At 35.6% G+C, this 20,104-nt stretch overlaps 1 protein-coding gene across 2 annotated transcripts in view; it reads right to left on the reverse strand.

The window, feature by feature from the left end:
• Positions 1-20,104, reverse strand: part of LOC117337388 (probable ATP-dependent RNA helicase DHX35) — a 192,164-nt gene that overhangs the window by 154,003 nt on the left and 18,057 nt on the right. For both annotated transcript variants that reach the window (XR_004534805.1, XM_033898361.1), the window contains exons 17-21: positions 13,546-13,725; positions 13,122-13,217; positions 12,702-12,796; positions 12,018-12,095; positions 9,750-9,879 (exon numbers count right to left, since the gene is read on the reverse strand). Coding sequence is in view for 1 of the 2 variants with exons in the window: in XM_033898361.1 (XP_033754252.1) it covers positions 9,750-9,879; positions 12,018-12,095; positions 12,702-12,796; positions 13,122-13,217; positions 13,546-13,725 (579 nt within the window). In the remaining variant the exon portion in view is untranslated. The remainder of the gene's footprint in view (positions 1-9,749; positions 9,880-12,017; positions 12,096-12,701; positions 12,797-13,121; positions 13,218-13,545; positions 13,726-20,104) is intronic.

The following is a 20,104-nucleotide window of genomic DNA, read 5'->3' on the forward strand; positions in this document are numbered from 1 at the left end:
TACAGTGGACCCTCGATAATCCGAACACCTTCGTTCCCAGCCGAAACCGTCCGGATTATGAGTTTTCCGGACTGCCGAGTTTCATCTACCAGGTCTAAAAAATTGTTGTGTAAGAGTTATCTCCCTTGACTATATACAATGTGGGATGTTTTAATGACATATTTCCATTTCATAAACACGTCTAATTGTCAGTCTTTTTAAATAATAAATATACTTATGTTTCTGATATGATTCTTGTTTTGTTTTATTTTGTGGAAACTAAAAAATAAACAATGTTTTTAAAAGAACGTGCATGTAAAGTGAAAGTTGTTTTATTTTTTCCGTTACATGTAACGGTGTTAAAAGCCGATTGATATCCTTGTTTACCCAATACAAATGTAACCGCACCCCTTTAGTGTTCAAAGTGTTAATGATGTTATTTACCGATCATAAATTTATTACATGCATTTGAGATTGATTAATTATTGTATCATGTACTGTATGTTAGTGCAAGAATTCTTGCTAACTACGAAATAGCAATATGTGTTCCTTTTAATGTAAAATAACTATAATAGATATTGGACATGAAGTTGATAAAAGCAAGACCAGTCTATACTGTGCTTAAAATCCTTTAATAATGTAGCATTTAGGTCGTAAAGAAAAGCAATGTACCGTTATAAAAACAGAGCTACATTGCAACATAGGTAAAAACCCGGGGCTATGACCAGGCAGTGGTCGCTATGACTACGCACAGTGTCAAGCGATAGGCTGTACAGCTGTCGACACGAGTGACTTGCCCCAACATTTTCCCCTCCACATGGTGAAAAAAATCGTCCGGATTATTGCGGGAAATTTTCTAATGAAAAGTACTTTCCGTTCCCAAAATGGGGTTCCGGAATCGGAATCCGAATTTCCGGACTGGTGAGTACAAATAACGTTACGGAAATCTGTTCCCATGCATTTCCGTCTGGACTGCGAGTTTTCTGGACTATCGGCGTCCGGATTATCGAGGGTCCACTGTATATAATATATGGCAGGGACTTAAACAGCATGTTCACTATTTTCAACAAGACCCTCTAAACAACGCCTTTAGATTTGTTTGTTTTGCTGGGTTCATCAACCCTGCGAACAGCCATGGCCTTTTTGAGGCGGGGTCTCCTTGTAGTAGTTGGTAATTACTTCACTGGACAACTTATGGGAGGCCTGTCACATGCCATCCAGAGCAATAAGGGTAAAGTGTCTTACCCAAGGACAAAACCTTGTCAACACAGACCAGCCCATTCTCTGAGCTCCCCAAGAAACACAAACCAACACCAGGAGGGAGCATTGAACCACGCACCTTGGATCTTCACCTGAGGTTACATGGCCGGCGCTCTAAACTGACTGAGCTATCCCGGCTCTCACTCCGGTATATAGATCATGCACATTAAACATCAATAGTATAAATCAAATCCAGTTAAAATAAGTTGTCACAGACAACATCATGATATGTAGGTATAACCCCACTTGCACTTTTATATTTCATTTCGCATATAAATGCAATATAGACAGGGTAAAAACAGACAAAAACCTACATAAAACTAGAACTGTCGTCCGGGGGCCAACTCATTGAAGTCTTGTAACACAGGGTCGAGATCAATTTTATCTTTCCGAAATGGGGAATTACTTATGAACAAATTATAATAACTAATTCTTAATTCTAAAAATATTATATTGGAAATAAAAACGTGAAGATTTAAAAAAACAAGAGGCCCAAGGGCCTTAACGGTCATCTGACTCTAAATTAAAGAACATTATACTATTGTAGTATGTATTCTCTGTAGCAGGTATAGTGGCACTGTTGGCCATGATGGCCATTTTGGAATTTGGATAAACACGAAAAATAGCACTTGATCAAGACTATCTCAGGATCATTTCTGGTAAGTAAGAGCTGAATCCCAATGGTGGAATTTGAAAAAAGTTTGAAATAGGTGTTGTTCAGGAAAACCATGATTGCGCAATCATGGCAGAGGCAAAAAAATAACAACACTTTGTTGGCTCTGCTTCCTTAACATCTTCACCAATTTCAAGCTCAATCGCACCAGTGGAACTGGAGAAGAAGTTTAAAATGTGTTTTTCAAGATGGTTGCCATGGTGGCCATCTTGGATTTCTGACTGACCCATAAATAACAACACTTGGCCAGGATCACCTGAAGATCATTTCTGGTATGTTAGAGCCGAATCCCCCTGGTGGAATTTGAGAAGAAGTTTCAAATAGTTCAGGAAAACCATGATTGCGTAATCATGTTACAAAATGCGCATGTGGGTTAATGTTGCGTCCTGTTTTGTTGCTCATTAGTGTATTCATGTAAACAATACATTGTTGTACATTGTTGCAACTTGTACATTCCAATGACGTCACATTGTTTACAGATCCCGCGTTGTGTCTGCACTGCCTGACACGAAGGCTTCATTCTGTGCTTTTTAGTGTTTTTGTTAGTTTTCTTACAATTCAATTGATCAGGTATGATTAAACAACCCCAATCAATATGAGGTGTGAATGTAATTTTAAGTTTAAATGGCATGTTGCGAAAAATACTTCAACTTTCACTTTGACAGTGCAATCGTGATCGGAGCTTCGATCGGCTGTCATGGCAACGACGAGGACGGTGGTTTTATCACAGTGACGAATTTACAAACTTGCATGTACAGCCGAAAACGTCTAACTATACCTTATGTCTTTGGAAATCATCTGTAAATAATTAATTGAATTAATTACGATCCGGTGCATTCGTTTATTAACGTTTGTTCGTTTCTATATGCCGATTTCAATACTTAAAACACTGAAGAGTTCCAATATTGGAGAATGAACATTAACACTTGCTCTATGAATCGTCCTAGAGCACCCGACTACCCTAAATCAATACTTATGAAACAGGTAAGAGCGTGAAGGTAATTGTATGAGAAGAACGAAAAGTGCTGTACATTCTTAAGAAAATGACAAACATCGTCAAAATTACTTAAAAAGTAGTCAATTAATCGGCACTTCTTCAATTAACACCAGTTTATAACGCCGTTATGTAACCATACTTGAATAAATAGAAGAATGTACAGCACTTTTTCTCGGTTTCTTAGCACGATGAATAAGTGTATCATATTTGTTTGTTCGACAAAATACGTTGGTCGGGTGCTCTGGCCATATTTACCGACCAAGTGTTAATGTAGTCCTTCGTGCCGGTCACGTGACCACGCGAGAACACGAGGAACGACGAAAACATCACGATAAAGACGTTGGACACCTAACATTAAAATCCGATCAAGAAAACACACAGAACTAACCGGGAAATCATTAAATATTGAATTTATATTAAAACATGACGTTTTTTGTTCTTTTTAATTATAAATGCAACATTAACCCACATGCGTGGTCACCTTAGCTGCCATGTCAAAGTTTTTACAAAGCCAAAAAATAACAACACTTTGGTGACTATCTTTCCTTAACATCCTCACCAGTTTCCAGCTCAATGGCACCAGTGGAACTGGAGAAGAAGTTTAAAATGTGTTTTTCAAGATGGTTGCCATGGTGGCCATCTTGGATTACTGACTGACCTGAAAAATAACAACACTTGGTCAGGACCATCTCAGGATCATTTTTGGTAAGTAAGAACTGAATCCCACTGGTGGAATTTGAGAAGAAGTTTCAAATAGGTGTTGTTCAGAAGAACCGTGATTGCGCAATCATGTTACAAAATGGCCGACGTGGCTGCAATGTCAAAGTTTTTACGAAGCCGAAAAATAACAACACTTTGTTGGCTCTCCCTCCTTAACATCCTCAACAATTTCCAACTCAATGGCACCAGTGGAACTGGAGAAGAAGTTTAAAATGTCTTTTTCAAGATGGTTGCTATGGCGGCCTTCTTGAATATCTGACCGACCTGAAAAATAACAACACTTGGTCGGGATCATCTCAGGATCATTTCAGGCAAGTTTCAGCTCAATAGCACTGGTGGAACTCGAGAAGAAGTTTCAAATGTGTTTTCAAAATGGCGGCTGTGGTGGCCATCTTGGATTTCAGACTGACCCGAAAAATAACAACACTTGGTCGGGACCATCCCAGCATCATTTCAGGCAAGTTTCAGCTCAATCCCACTGGTGGAACTTGAGAAGAAGTTTGAAATGTGAAAAGTTTACACACGGCGGACGGCGCACGACGACGGACGAAACATGATGACTATAGGTCATCCTGACCCTTCGGGTCAGATGACCTAAAAAAAAAATGAAATATACTGTAAACAGAGTTAACAGGGTTGGCCAAGATTTCTGTCTTTCCGGAACATTTGGGAGACGAAGTAAGGTACTGTGAGAGGCTTATTAAAAGTCAGTCAGTAGATTCTAAGTATCTTATTCAAGAAGCAATATTTTAACCTGATGAGCTTGAATACTATATCCTGTTCCCTAAAAACTGTGTATAGTTCTATTTTTTCTGTTTTCATTTTCTTTCTTTTATAATTATGAATGTAGTTTCTTTCTTTCTCTCTCTCATATCTCGCCATGTTGGACAGAGTTTGCCCATGTAAGATAGCTATGTAAGATAAATCTATCTTACATAGCATTTCACGCGCGCGGATTAATCTGCGTTCAAGGGGGACAACTCTCACAACGTCGTCTGCTTGTGTTCACATCCGACAGTCCTTATCGTCGGTGTCGGTTTTGAAACGTTGGACTCAACTATAAAAATACATACATTCTTAGATAAATATATATCATATCAGCAGTAAATCAATAGGGCTACACGGTTAAACGATTAGACATTTCATCTGAGCGAACATATAACTCCGTTACTGTAACAAACAGACTACGCCTACAGGCCTGTTGTAACAGTTACAGTACAATACAGACTTGCCTACCCGACAGATTTGTCATTTGTCATTAAAAACATGCAAACATACAGAATCACCTAGCAATGACAGGAAGTAAAATAAAAGCCATACATAAAAAAAAGAAAAAAGAAAATGTCAAACGTCACAACCTATGAAACGGTTCCGTTTGCGTCAGCAGGGGGCCCTGGAACATTTGTTTACTGTACTGTACTGTCAGTAACTGTTAGGCCTACTCAGTAACCTGTGTATTTGGAAGTTGGGAATTGGCTCTTAAATGAACGAACATTCGGTAAAAATGACACCCTTCGATGTTCATATAAAAATATTTATTTTAATTGTAACTCAGAGTCTATATTTGTGTAGAGTAACCATGAAAACTAACTGCCATCCTAGCCTTTCAATATGATCATCGTTAGCCTATCGACTGACCTACCTTCGTCATTCCATCAAGACAACCGGTTAAACACATATAATCCTATGTCACAGAAAAGATCGAATACTCGTATGGAGTCACTGTTCGCTGGTTCACACACGAAGTTGCCAAAATCACAGTGAATTTAAAATTACCAGCCACGAAACATCGCCGCGTCATGGCGATCGAGATCGACATCACTCTCAATATCCTTGAACTATGAATGGAATTCCAATGACAGTCGTGACGTCATGCAGTGACGTAGTATTTTATAAAAAAAAAATTGACTTGACATTTAAAAGTACAGTGTGTTCTGTGAAATGATCAAATATGTCGAGGTGCAAATCAAATTATATGTGAAGTTGGAAAACTCATTTCAGCGTTGGCTTTCAGTATTGTTGATAGAACTTCTTTTGCTCGGATGTTGACAATTTGATCACGGCCACGTAAAAGTCAGTTAAGTTACGGTAATTTTTATCGGCGAATTGTTCATTCCTTCATCACTTAACCACAAAATGAATGAAATTTGTGTGCAAACATAGTTTGTCAAAATAGGGTATGATCTTTCAGAATATCACAAGTATATTTAGTAAAAACGTCAAATAAAGAAATTAAAAAATTGAAGAAAATGGATGGCTGAGGGACACTTTCGCCAGAAATTCGGTAATGATATGAGAGAAAAAGACTCTTTCATTATGTGTGTATGTAGGATAGGGATATTCCACCCTCGGGATCACAAAATGTGGTAAAACCCTCGGCAAGCCTCGGGTTTCACCACATTTTGTGACCCCTCGGGTGGAATATCCCTATCCTACATATGCACATATATCGGGATCACAAAATGTGTTAAAACCCTCGGCAAGCCTCGGGTTTCACCACATTTTGTGACCCCTCGGGTGGAATATCCCTATCCTACATATGCACATATGAAAGAGTCTTATATTCTTTCCTTTCTTTCTTTCTTTCACAAAAGTTCAAATTTGTTATATATAGCTAGTCCACATGATTTGACCTATACCACAGATTCAGTTCAATGTCTAATGTTGATGAAACCACATGTATCATCAAAACATTCCAATCTTTATCAGTAAAACAAAATTATTAATTATAAAATCAATAAAAAGATACAGCCATTGGCTTGAGATGTGTCCGCTATAGATTTCTTCTCATCATCATCACAGACGCAGGACTCCGCTTTAGCGGTGTGTAATTAATTTCATTACAAATTGGTACGAGGAATAAAAGTATAAATTATCCAAGATATTTTAGACGCCTAAAAATTTCAAAAAAGATTTAGAGAGTTGTTCACAGACATTCACAGACAAACAAAAAACACAAACATGATCCCGATCAGGGAAGGTTAATTGATGATCGGAGAATCTTGGATCCATTTGGATTAAGTTGAAATATAAACTATGTGTGAAAGATCTTCAGAATTCCGTAGTTAATTATACAATAGACATCAAAGAAAATCTTTACATAAGTACATCTCCTTGCCCAGTCAGTTACCGTCAGTCTAGAGAAAAATAGTGGGTCATGCAGAGTCAAAGCTCATGAAACTTCATGTGAATAAATCCTCAATATTTAGTTGATAATGACAGTAAAACAAACTAAATAAAAGTTTTATTTCATTTAGAAATTTTTCCAACAAAACAGACGAATCACAGATTTTTGGTAATATATATATTTAAAAAGGAATGGGTCTGTGTGGCTTGAAGGTGTGGTCTGAGCTGTCACTCAGCTGACAGAGTACTTTTCTTTGACTTAGGTAGTAGATGTACAGATTATATCTATATCATGATTCTCTGTATTATATATCATTCAGGTAACATAACGAGTATAAACTGAACAATTCATATCCTTTCAATTGATTACTTACCAAAGTCATTGTTTTATAAACGGTAATCAACCTAATAATTAGCGCACTTCCACTTTCAAGTGCACTCCATCTTAATTCTTTAATAAAACACACAAAAGATTCCTTCCCTAACTGATCTGCCAATATAATCTTCAGTATTTTATCCCAAGACTCAGGATTGTTTTCCCCTACATACAGGTATGTAAATAAAAATAAAACATATTTTTTTCTACACAGATTTCATAAAGAAAAGTGTTCATTTATGTTGCTTTTATTAATAAGCACACTCCTTTTGTGTTTTGGTAAGTACACAGTGCACTTATTAGGTAAAATACAGAATAAAAGGTTAGGTAACTCTTTAAATGTTACAGGCAAAAATATGTAATAAACATCTTTTTCAGCCAATCAAAATCTCACCGTAATTAAGCTCTCATAATAACATCAGTGACCCACACACAGTCTAAAACACCATGTGTGCTGCCGATCATAGAAATTCATTATTCAGTCTCCATGTGACCTACATCTACTATCCAATGAGATGCATAGATTCGATTCCAGAGTGAAATAAAACAGGTCTATAATGTAATTGGTTTAAACTCTTCGTATATTAGCCGACCCAGATTTGCTCGTTAGTAGATTACATTACCTGCGAGCCTACACACCTGTACTGTCATTACCAGACTATAATCTCAACACTCCCCAGTGTGTTTACACTCCCCAGTGTGTTAAACTAACTCTGATCAACCAAACTCAAATACCTCCCGTTTTATTTCCAGAGATCAGGAATTAACATGGTGCGAAATTGACGCTAACTAAATCATTTTTGACATTATAAAATAGCATGAGACAGGGGATTTTCTTTTAAGATGTTTACTGGATTTTCCCCAAATGTTTTTTTTTCTTCACACCAGTCTTGACTGTTTCATGGTTAAAAAAGCATTGATTTTGATTGATTTATTGCCACATGAACACCTAATCTCCTCAGCTGTCTATAGGGCTGTAATTTTACCTCTATTCAAAAGCAATCAAGTTTTTGTATGAAAGTTACAACATACAGCTGATGAGGCAAATTCCATGTTATCATTATAAAGAGATTAATCTTACAATAGAAAGCATGAAAAGAGAAACCTATGAAAACAAAGCATTGCGAAGACTTCAAATCCCCTCGCATGCCAACATGAAATTATTCGAGGTCTTCTCATACTTGAACAACATGATTAGTTTGATCATAATCTGTTTTTATTAAATTGAAGTGTCAAGGGGGATAACTAAGACTTTCTATAAATAGCCAATGTGACCTTCACCTTGACATCCTGAAATAGACTCATTCAAGGTATTCTGATACTTGACCAATGTATGAAGTTTGATCAAAATCTATTTGAAAATGCAGTCGCTGGAACGGTGTCAAAAAATGAACATTATGACATGAACGGATGAACATATGAACAGAACGCCATGTCCCCGCCTCGACTTCGTCGTGAGGGATAAAAGCTGTCTAGTAACAAAGTGAGTTGTTATCAAACTGCTGCTTTCCCTACATTGTGTTGGCCCCCCCAGGCTTACTGTTGGATATGGTATGTCATTAATTATCATTATTTCAAAGAAAATGACTTAATACAAATCCTACAGGCTTATTACTGGACCAGGCATTCATTGGCATCTTCACTGTACTTTGGTCGACCGGGGCTGGTAGGGAAGTTTAGGAACACGTTTTGGCCAATAGTTGTGTATTGATACTGTTGATACTGTGACAACATTGTCCTCGAGTTCCACCACAATTATAAAGTTCACTTTTGGTATCGACCCATAGTCATATTCAGGTTTGTATGAATGAAAAGGTATATAAGAGATGTTCTGAAATTGGCAGAATTTCAATATGTCCCCTATATATGACATCCTCAATGTAAAATGGGTTCAATTTCCATCTTGATCAGTTTATGTACATTATATGCATATATTTACACTTGCAAAGTTTTGTCACTATATAACAATACCAGACCGATTTGTTTACCATTCTTGCATGGAACTTGCGTATGAAAATATGACAGGGTACAGGAACTACTTTCGCCAAGCACATGGCTTTGTTTACATTTACAATTTAAGTTACAAAGGGTTTGTTTACCATTGTTAAATGTATAAAAATAACATGTTTGACAATATTAAATATGATAATCTATCAAAATGTTTTTGTTATTTATGTTAATATCATAATAAAAAACAGAACTATTGTTTAACGCGGAAAAAAAGTCTCAATTTGTTGTGAAGCGTCACCATTGGCTGTTCTAATAATTGACTCCTCCCACTGTGTCCGACTTTTATATGATTTTTTTTATTTACAAAGAAAAAATATTGTAATCACAAAGACTTATAGAAACAACATCCGTAAGTGTAAATATAGGGATTGGATTTCACTTTTATGTTAACCATGCTTTTATGGAGCAATTCCTCTAAGAATATATTCTAAATGGGGCGCTAGCGCGCGCCCCCCCATAGAATATATTCTTAGAGGAATTGCTCCATAAAAGCATGGTTAACATAAAAGTGAAATCCAATCCCTATATAAATAGTGGACGTAGAAGGAAAGGTAACTCTTGCTGAAACAGAACAACAATATAACTGTAGGAATACAAAAGTTGCCTACCTTCACAGGATATGATGGGAATGTTAAATCTAGTGAGGAGTCGTGTAAGCTGGTCACGAATCTGCACAGCGCGGGTCAGGCCTTTGTAGTTTAATAAATATTCATGGCACCATTTCTTATTACTGCCATACTGTAACAGAAGATCAAGTATCATATTGATACATACGTTATATTGGGGCAGATTTTCAAATCTTAGAATTTAAAACTTTTGTCAAGTTATTCATATCTTTGAAATAACAATATATCAAACACATTATGTGACATAATATTGAATAAATTACTCAATCCAGGATATCTAATAATGTTCCAGATATGCAATAACATTCTGTTAATATAATACTTGAGAGTTTGATTACAACTCTGAAATACCATGCAATCAATGTCAAAATGATCGATGTATTTACACTCGAAACAACAAAGACTAAAATTAAGAAAACACAAAAATCGCTGAACTCATCTAATTGAAAAAAAACAAGCTAATGTGTCATTTAAGATGTTACAGAATTTCAAGCCAATTTTAATATTTTTGAAAGTTTTCTCGTCTAGTCTCTTTGGGATTTAATCGCTCAGGCATTAAATCTCCATATCAAATGAATTAAGTACAACTTGTTTTCAGCCCTTTGCTAAATCGTTAGTCTTTTCTGAAAGGTTATCTCCATTTCAGAAATTTTCGCTGGATTATGTAACCAAATGTCAGGGTGCAGTGGTAGACTAAATGGGTAACAAATTGGTAAAACTGTTATGCTTTCGGTGGTGTAGTATCAGCTTAAACACAGGTTCTTGAAAATTGGTGTGGATGCGATCCTAGAGGAACAAGAGATCCACGTAAGAAGATGTGTCACCTACGCAGATAGTTGGAAGATTACAAGAGTTATCACACACAGATTTTTTTTTTATTTCTAGTATCGGTGACCTTGACCTTTGTTTTATGGACCTAAATAACAATCCCAAGCAAGAACTTGTGGTAAGGAATATCTGCATTAAAATTGAGTAAGACAAACCCAAAAGAAACTGGAGTTATCACACAGAAACAATTTTTCTTTTTTTTAGCAACAGTGACCTTGACTTTTGACCTTTGGACCTGAAAAGCAATCCAAAGCAAGCAATTGTGTATTAAGTTTGAATTTGATCAGCCTAAAATTAAGGGACGCCGCCACACTGACGCTGATATATAGTGATATCTATATATAAAACTAAATCTACCAACTTACATTAATCACTCTTGTTGACAGGGATGGAAGTACAGAAGGGCTCTTGCTGAGAGAGGAAACCAAAGTACTCAGAGAACAGGTGACCCCCACATCTTTTCATATCTGATCAGGGAAGTAAACCCCGGCAGCCTATACTAGTTGAAAGGCAACCCGATCACCCCTTTCAAGTTGAAGTACATTTTTTTTTAATTATTCACCAAACAATCAAGCCATTGTAGAAATTTCTGTCATATTTAGACATATTTATCCCCTTTAACAAAAAAACAGTATGTGCAACAGTATGGGAATGAAAGTTAAGGTCATTCATTAGACCAATCTTGATAGCCCTCCACGCCAGCATGCTATAGGCCAGATATCAGTTCTCTGGACCTCTCATTAAATAAGAAGTTCTTTAAAGATTTTAGCATATTTGTACCGTCATTCAAGGTCATCCATTTGAACAAACTTGGTATCCCTTCACACCAGCATGCTATATGCCCAATATCAGTTCTCTGGGCCACTTGCTTAATAAGAAGAAGTTGCTTAAAGATTTTAGCATATTTGACCCCTGTAACCTTGAATGAAAGTCAAGGTCATCCATTTTGACAAACTTAGTAGCCTTTCATCTCAGCATGCTACACCCAATATCAGGTTCCTAAGCTTGTTGGTTATTGAGAAGAAGCTGAAAATGTCAATTGTTTACGACGAACAATGCACGACGAATGCCGCCAGAAAAAAGGACATCACAATAGGTTAATTGGACTTTGTCAAAACTGTAATAAAAATGAGTTATTATATCACCACATAAAGAACAAAAGTTTAATACCAATATGTTCACAAAACCATACCTCTAACTGAAAATTGATAAAATTAACAAAAGGAGGGCAAAATATCAACAAAATGATGGATTTACAATACGCAAGCAGATCCTTGAAATAGTACAAGGAGATGAAGACCAGTACCGTAAGTGTCACTTCATGGACATGTCACCAATGTCACCCTGGCTACTCACAGGGTGATAAACCAGACAAGTCACAGACAACAGCTGCCATATAAATCTACGGTCAATCTGACTAACCTTGAGGAAAGCAGCAAGAACGTTCACTAGTGTCACATGGTCTCCTTCATCTACCGAAAATTTCCGTTTCATCTTGTCCTGTCAATCAAAGATCATATATAATATAATGTGATCTTCTAATACCTGTATTCACAATGATATACAGTCAAACCTTGATCATTTGGAATAAATGAAGCCAAGAAGTATGTTCGAGTCATACTTAATACTTGAGGTAACCAAGTTTATTTTACTTTCATTTTTTACCATCAATACCTGTATGTATTCTATGAGTTATCAGAGTTGTATTTATTATTTTATTATTGAACTATTGCAAATTAAGCTATATCATCTTTTACTAATTACTGTTTTTGGCCCCGATGGATTAGCACCTGAAGGGCCTAACTGTGGGAGGAAACCCGAGAACCCAGAGAAAATCTCCATTTTTGTTGGGCAAGTGACCCCCATACCTTTTCATGTCATGATCTGAGAATCAAATTCCTGTCACTTGGGTACAAGGCAGGCACATTAACACTGCACAACTGGAGCACCCAATTATATTTTCATTGAAATATTTTTTGACCTTGTTTCAGAATATTTATTTTCACTACTTTCTGTGAATAACTTCCTTGAAAGCCTATAAACGGCAGCCTTTCCAATTTTATTCAAATTCTCTGTACTTTCAAGCTTTCTGTGTTTGTGACTTACCGAGGTGTTCCTCTGACCAGAAGGGGTCACAAACACATTCTGTATCTGTGTCATGGCCGCCACAGCGATCGCCTCCACTGAACACTGGTACTCTCCTGGGAAGGTAACAAGGCCACGTATATTTAGTGCACAAACGGTACTTATTAATAATATGTAATGATGACTGAAGAAGACAATCTCAAACCTTGTCTGCCTATGATATCCGAGGGCTGCAACAACATGATTTTTCGATCTACCTCAAAATTAAAACGAAAAAATCAAAATTAATAACAATTGCTCAGGGGCAAGAGTTGGATATTTCAGCCATGTTCTCTTAAAATTGCATTGTCATTTTTGAAAAGTCAGGAAAATTCAGCACCACAGAGTTATTCTAGACCAAACAGCAAAAAGAGGACCGCAGTATATAACAAGCTAACTTACCTGATACCAGTAGCATTTTAGCAAACATTGGAGACAGCGGGAATTCTGCCATTTGCAGTCCTAATGGTGAAGTTAGCATGCCATTGTCGTCCATAGCTGTAAACAGAATGAACGCCACAGTAACACAATATTCATGCTTCCTTCTCCCTCCCATTACACAGCAAAGTCATAGATATTCTTGGTAAAAAGTTACACTATTACAAATTATGAGCAATGTAGAATTCATTCATTTATTTTACTATTATAATTAAGTTTTAATTCTGACCCCGAATTCTGAAGCAGGATTTCAAGTTAATCATTTCAGACATCCACTGCTATAAATAGTATATACAATACCTCATTACAGCCTACCAATCCATAGCTGTAAATATAAAATTACAGCATGATTTAACGCTGTATCATGTATTATACATGTAATACCTACCACCCAAGGCATACAGCAGCTCCAGACCTCGAACCATGTTCTGAGCTGGCGGCGCAGACAGGAAGTTAAAACGCAGGACATTGCCCACACCAAGAGCTTTCATCTGTAGTACGACTGGAGCCAGATCACTCCGCTGCATCTCTGGAACTGTGGCTTTTGGCAGGTCATCATAAGCTTTTTCTGCAGGTATCAAAAATGAATATAGTAAACGATTATACATGTATAATTATATTGAAGAATATAATCTAATTCTGTTACTCAAGTCTTTTACCATATATTGTATCCTATATTAAGCTTAGAAGGCAAATACAAAAAAGTTTGATTGAAAGAAGATAGGAAAGACAATCAAAAATGGTTTGTTAATGAACCATATATAGTCATGGTTGGAATTAATGACAAATACCTTCACTGTGGCCTTCACTTTTTGTGTAATAAACAAATATTAAACCGACACACAGGAAGATGGTATAGGTATACCAGTTAAGTAGATACTTAAATTGATGTTACAAGCATTACACAAAATATTGAGACATGAATACAAAAGATACATTTGGAAATACAGATTTTAATTGATCATCGATTGGCTACACACAAGTGATGATCGATCAGAAAATTTCAACCAATCCCCACACTACTTTCTAGCCTTCATCCAAGCATGCTACAAGTCAAATATAAGGTCTCTGGACCTGCAGGCTATTGAAAATATGTCATAAAAATATTTTAGCCTATTTGACCCTAGTGACCTTAAATGTAAGTCAAGGTCATTCATTTGAACAAACGTGGTAGCCCTTCACCCCAGCATGCTACAGACCCAATATCAACTCCATCAGGCTCTTGGTTATTGAGAAGAATTTGTTTAAAATATTTTAGCCTATTTGACACTTGTGACTTTGAATGAAGGTCAAGGTCATTCATTTGAACAATCTTGGTAGCCCTTCACCCAAGCATGCTACAGATCCAATATCAACTTCCTGGGACTCTTGGAGAAGAATTTTTAGCCTATTTGACCTCTGTGACCTGGAAGAAGTTGTTTAAATGGAAAAGTTTACACCAGACGGCTGGCCACGCCACGGCATAAGCTCACTTGCCCTTTGTGCAGGTGAGCTTAAAACACAGTCAGGTAAACTACCAAATAAGTAAGATATTTTACTTGGTCCCCTCAGCTTTGACTTATCCGTGTTTTACCTACATAACTATACACAATGTAATCTGCAGGGTTTACCTGTATATAGTCTACCTACATAACTATACACAATGTAATCTGTAGGGTTTACCTGTATATAGTCTACCTACATAACTATACACAATGTAATCTACAGGGTTTACCTGTATATAGTCTACCTACATAACTATACACAATGTAATCTACAGGGTTTACCTGTATATAGTCTACCTACATAACTATACACAATGTAATCTACAGGGTTTACCTGTATATAGTCTACCTACATAACTATACACAATGTAATCTACAGGGTTTACCTGTATATAGTCTACCTACATAACTATACACAATGTAATCTACAGGGTTTACCTGTATATAGTCTACCTACATAACTATACACAATGTAATCTACAGGGTTTACCTGTATATAGTCTACCTACATAACTATACACAATGTAATCTACAGGGTTTACCTGTATATAGTCTACCTACATAACTATACACAATGTAATCTACAGGGTTTACCTGTATATACAGTAAGGACCGTAGCTTTTAATACTTCTACCCCCCACACCGCGATTTATGGTGACGAGTGTACATGGAGAAATAATCACCGTGTTTCCTAGTGATAGACCAATTATGCCAATCAATCACCGGAGTTAAATCATCAAAGATCGCGGTGACCAAGCGTGCCGCGGTGAACCTCCGCGATCGAGACACTGAGGATCACAGAGAATCACAGTGGATCAGCAGGACTATCGGTGCTTACTCATGCGATAAAATTTACCTGTAATATGGATCGATATGGAGTAGGCTAACTACATGTATATAACTGATACCTATCAACGCTATGATCGATGTGACCAGGGACGTACGGTATAACGTAATTGAAACTTTACATTTACCATTGGTTTTAATTGTTTCCAGCTCTTATAAATGCCGTAGAATTAAACATCAGTTTTACTTAGCTTGAAAATATGTGATATTTTATTTTATTTTGTCACTATAGTCGTAGTCTAGAGGGGACATAGATAATGTGTAGTATATTTAGATATAAAGAACTGTAAAGATTCCGCTGTGTGTCGCTGACCGGTAAAAGAAAGTAGATTTGATGGAAGTTATTTCTTGTGTAGTAGATGTAAGAATCACGGATTGATGAACATTTCGAACAACTTTCATCCAAGTAAGGATATAATTTTCATGTCTGCTGTAGGGCCAGAACGCACTACTCTATGAAAACATGGAATTTTCCGTCACCGTTTGGTGTCGCTAAGATGTAAGGTGTAAATACAGTAAAACCGGTGTGAAATCACACGTATCTTACCAATATGGATAAATGAGATATGTATTTACCCCCAGAACACCCATTTAGTCCCACCTAGAGGTTTTATTCCGTCAGTATAGACCCTTGCTTTACGCTAGTCAAAATTTCACGCTGTTGACCTGCCATTTTGTAAGTGACAGTACGACTAACCAGCCGAATCGGAACGCAATGGACCGAAAAGACCACATATAATTTATTGTCTTTTTCTTCTAACGTAATTTAAATCAAGAAAACTAAGCTTATTATTTCACAAAACCTGTTATATTAAATTCAAAAATTCATAATTTCTTAATTATAAGCGGTAAAATCTATAGAAATAAAAGTTGTAGCATCGCACATGGATTAGGTAATTAGGCCGACCGCGACCTACAATGTATAGTTAGCAACATGGCGTCGAATCCAGAATGAAATATTGACTAGCGTAAAGCGAGGGTCTATAAGGACTGAATAAAACACCTAGATGGGACTAAATGGGTATACTGGGGTAAATAAATATCTCATTTATCCATATATGTAAGTGTTATGTCATTCCCGATTTTATTGTCAGCTCTCGGAGAATTCCACGTTTTCATATCGTAGTGTGCCAGACGAGGCCAATAGAAACTCTGGCTAATTCCACATATGAAACTGATCAAAAGTGGGAATAACACTAATTATGTGTAATGATACTGGTTGCATAGTCAAAAACCTGCAATATATCGTATCTTAGGGCATCCATATAATATGGGTGTTAAATGTACCGGCAGTTTCATGTCTTCACATTAATATCATGTCACTGAGTATTTTTTTTTTCACTCTGGCCTATTTTATGGTTACTGTTTCTATCAAAAATGTGATTTCAATGATTTTTATAAAATCTTAATACTTGTACGAATTTCATCGGTTAGATTGACAAGTCACCTTATACAAAGCAGATGACACTGAAGTTCGTCACACCTCAGTGAGCATTGTTGCTGTCAATCAAACGCCGCGGAAAGGCTTTGCGCGTATTTCATTGGTTGATAAGAATGATTGACAAGTCATTCTCCGTGCACAGGTAAGATTTACAAGACAGTTACGAAATGTCTTGTTATTACTATGCATCAATCTTTTACAGATAAATATATTTTCAAATAAATGATAACTATTCTTTTAAAGTTTTGCTATCAGAAAGTTAGTTTTATCACGTTTATGACCATAACGAGTTAAATACATGTATATCAATCCATAATTTTACCATCGATCATTGGAATTGTGGAAGTTATTTAATTCATGTTACGGTGTTTGTCTTGTTGAGTACGGCAATAAGATGCATGTTAAAAGCACACGATTTGTAAATGATCTCCATTTCGATAGTGATACTTCACGCATACGAAAGTCAGTACATGGTATTACATCAACAGTTTCTTTGGTATTTTTGATAATAAACATTATATTTATTTAACATTATTTAAGAAGACAGTACGGTGGTTTTTAGAAGATAAAAAACATATTTGCTGATTATTTCATGTGATAACAATAAAATTTCAACGTATATTTTTTTCTGAAGCGTGTGATTTAAATATTAAGCTGTTAAAGCATTTCTTTATTTTAGAATCCATGTGACACAATCAAATGTTTTTTCCAAAGACTATATTGCTAGAGATCATATATATTTATGAATATATATGAATTACATCAATTGTATTTGACATGTATTTTGAAAGTTCATTGCATTATCTAAAAACATTTTCTAATAAAATATTTAACATAAAATGTGGGTTTTTTTTTTAGTCATACATGTATATAAAACTTTAGTCATTTCAGTATATATCACAAGTGGTACATGTACAGAGTTAAAGTTCTTGGTGTTCAAATGCTGACGTGGTGAAACTCGGTGTTAAAGTGTACCAAGAACAAAAAAACGATATTCAAACATGTTATTTTTTGTAAAAACCAATGAATGATGTCGCGAACCACATCAAAATCGGTTGGCCGAGTGCCGAGATAAAATCTAAGCATTATATTCTATACAAAACCCGCTTCAAGTCATGAAGAACACTTAATTCAGAAAGTAATATATTATAATCTTCATGATCTACAATAGACTAAATCTCTCACGTATGAATACCAGTGTTGGAGCCTGCAACAAACTTCTACATATACAGATTTTATCCCGAGGGTATTTTACATGTCATGGTCTCGGGGATAACGGACGATTACATTCTTGAGAAAGATATAATTTGTATACGATCGTTGTCAGTGAAATTAAATAAAAGTGATTTGCAACAATTATAATATAATTGATACTTTATGTACAGGTACATAGTATAGGTTCTTACTAAAACCATCATTTTCGCTCCGTTTTTTATATATATATAGAAAACATACAATTTAGTTCATCGTGATTAATCATAATTAATACTAAAACTTATTAACTCGCAATAATTTTCGTGTATGAATTTTTCAAATTTTATTTATTTATTTTTTATTATCATTAAAAATTTTTTTTTGTTATTGTGTCATTATTGTGAAGTGATCGAGATCATTGTGGTTTTACTTTCCATTCGTGTGTCACAAGTCATATCTTCACTTAAAACAGGACTTTAGAAGATTAGAAACATGTTCGGAGAATTACGAATTGAGTGGCTTAGTATAACCGCTAAACAATTACCAAGTGTGAAATTATGGTCCACAAGCTCGTCACACCTGTCACTGCACTACAGGTGTCTGGTGTTCTAATCGGCACACGCCGATAATACTTGTGAGTTCTCGCGTTTGGTTTCTATGTACTTCAAAAAAGTTCCGAAGATATACTTTTACATGTTGTACGTAAATTGAGCTTGAATTTTATTAAGAATTGCGTGTTACTATAGGGATAGCATTTTTAAGTTGTTGAAATCAAACATATTATTTTTGGAATTCAGTGGGTTTCGTTTTCCTTTCAAGCGAAAAAAATGTATCTTAAAGGTTTGTCTATAGAATGATTAACCTAAGTTACCTCATTCATAAACCCACGTTGTTGAAAATTTACTCTATGAATCTTTCCGAAAATCACAAATAACGGTATCTTCAAGTGTATTTGCAACATATCTATTGCTGTTTTGGCTAATAAAAATTCCAATTTTTTAACTTTTATTTCACATCGTGTATGAATTGTATTTTAAATTTCTATTACTAGAAGTATTATAACCGAAATCAATATTGGTATGTAACAACCCGGAAATGCCCTCATAATAAAGGCTATATGATGTAAGTCGTTGTAAACGACCCATTATTCAAATGCCATACATGTTACAGCGACCCGTTAAAATAGAAAATTATTCAAATTTTACATGTTATATACGACCTGTTATATTAGAAAATGAGTAAGATGATACACGTTGTATTTGGCCCGGTATAATAGAAAATTAATAAGATGTTACATGTTGTATATGGCACGTTATAATAGAAAATTATATGCCCCTGGTTTCGGTAACATTTGTTATTAACTAACTCACAAATATAAGTCAAAAAGTTTATTCAGTACTTTCATTATTGTTGTCTCATTCGCATTAATTGCAGGCACGTGTTCACGTTTGTTTCTATATATATTTCCTATATGACGGCTCTGATCCCATTAAACCTCTGACGTCACAGGTCAGAGGTCACCGAAACGTAGTCAACGGCTCTAGGTTAGAGAAAAATCGCAATTACTCTAAAACTAAAGTCGCTGTAACAGTCGACCTTTCAGCATTTTTAGTTTCATCCTAAATCACATTTAAACTTGAAATAGCAAATCGTTACGGGTACACTTTAAGACCACCACGTAATTAAGTCAATTACGCTATGAAGGCTATTTTCACTCCATTCAATTTCATCTCATCTTAAATTGTCCTTATTTGTATTAATTACGAAAGAAATGCATTAAATCTCATAATTGTATGAAAATCTAGCATGTTCAAATTAATAGAGCTGTTAACAAGAAATAATAGAACTTATATCTCAAATCTTGCTAAATATATTAAATTTGCAAGGAAGAGAAAATTAGAATGGCTTAATAACCAATAATTATGTATAGTCATATAATGTTTCTCATACATATGTTGTATTACTTTTATTAGTAGTTGAAT

The sequence above is a fragment of the Pecten maximus genome, chromosome 11, assembly GCF_902652985.1.
Source record: "Pecten maximus chromosome 11, xPecMax1.1, whole genome shotgun sequence".
NCBI lineage: Eukaryota > Metazoa > Mollusca > Bivalvia > Pectinida > Pectinidae > Pecten > Pecten maximus.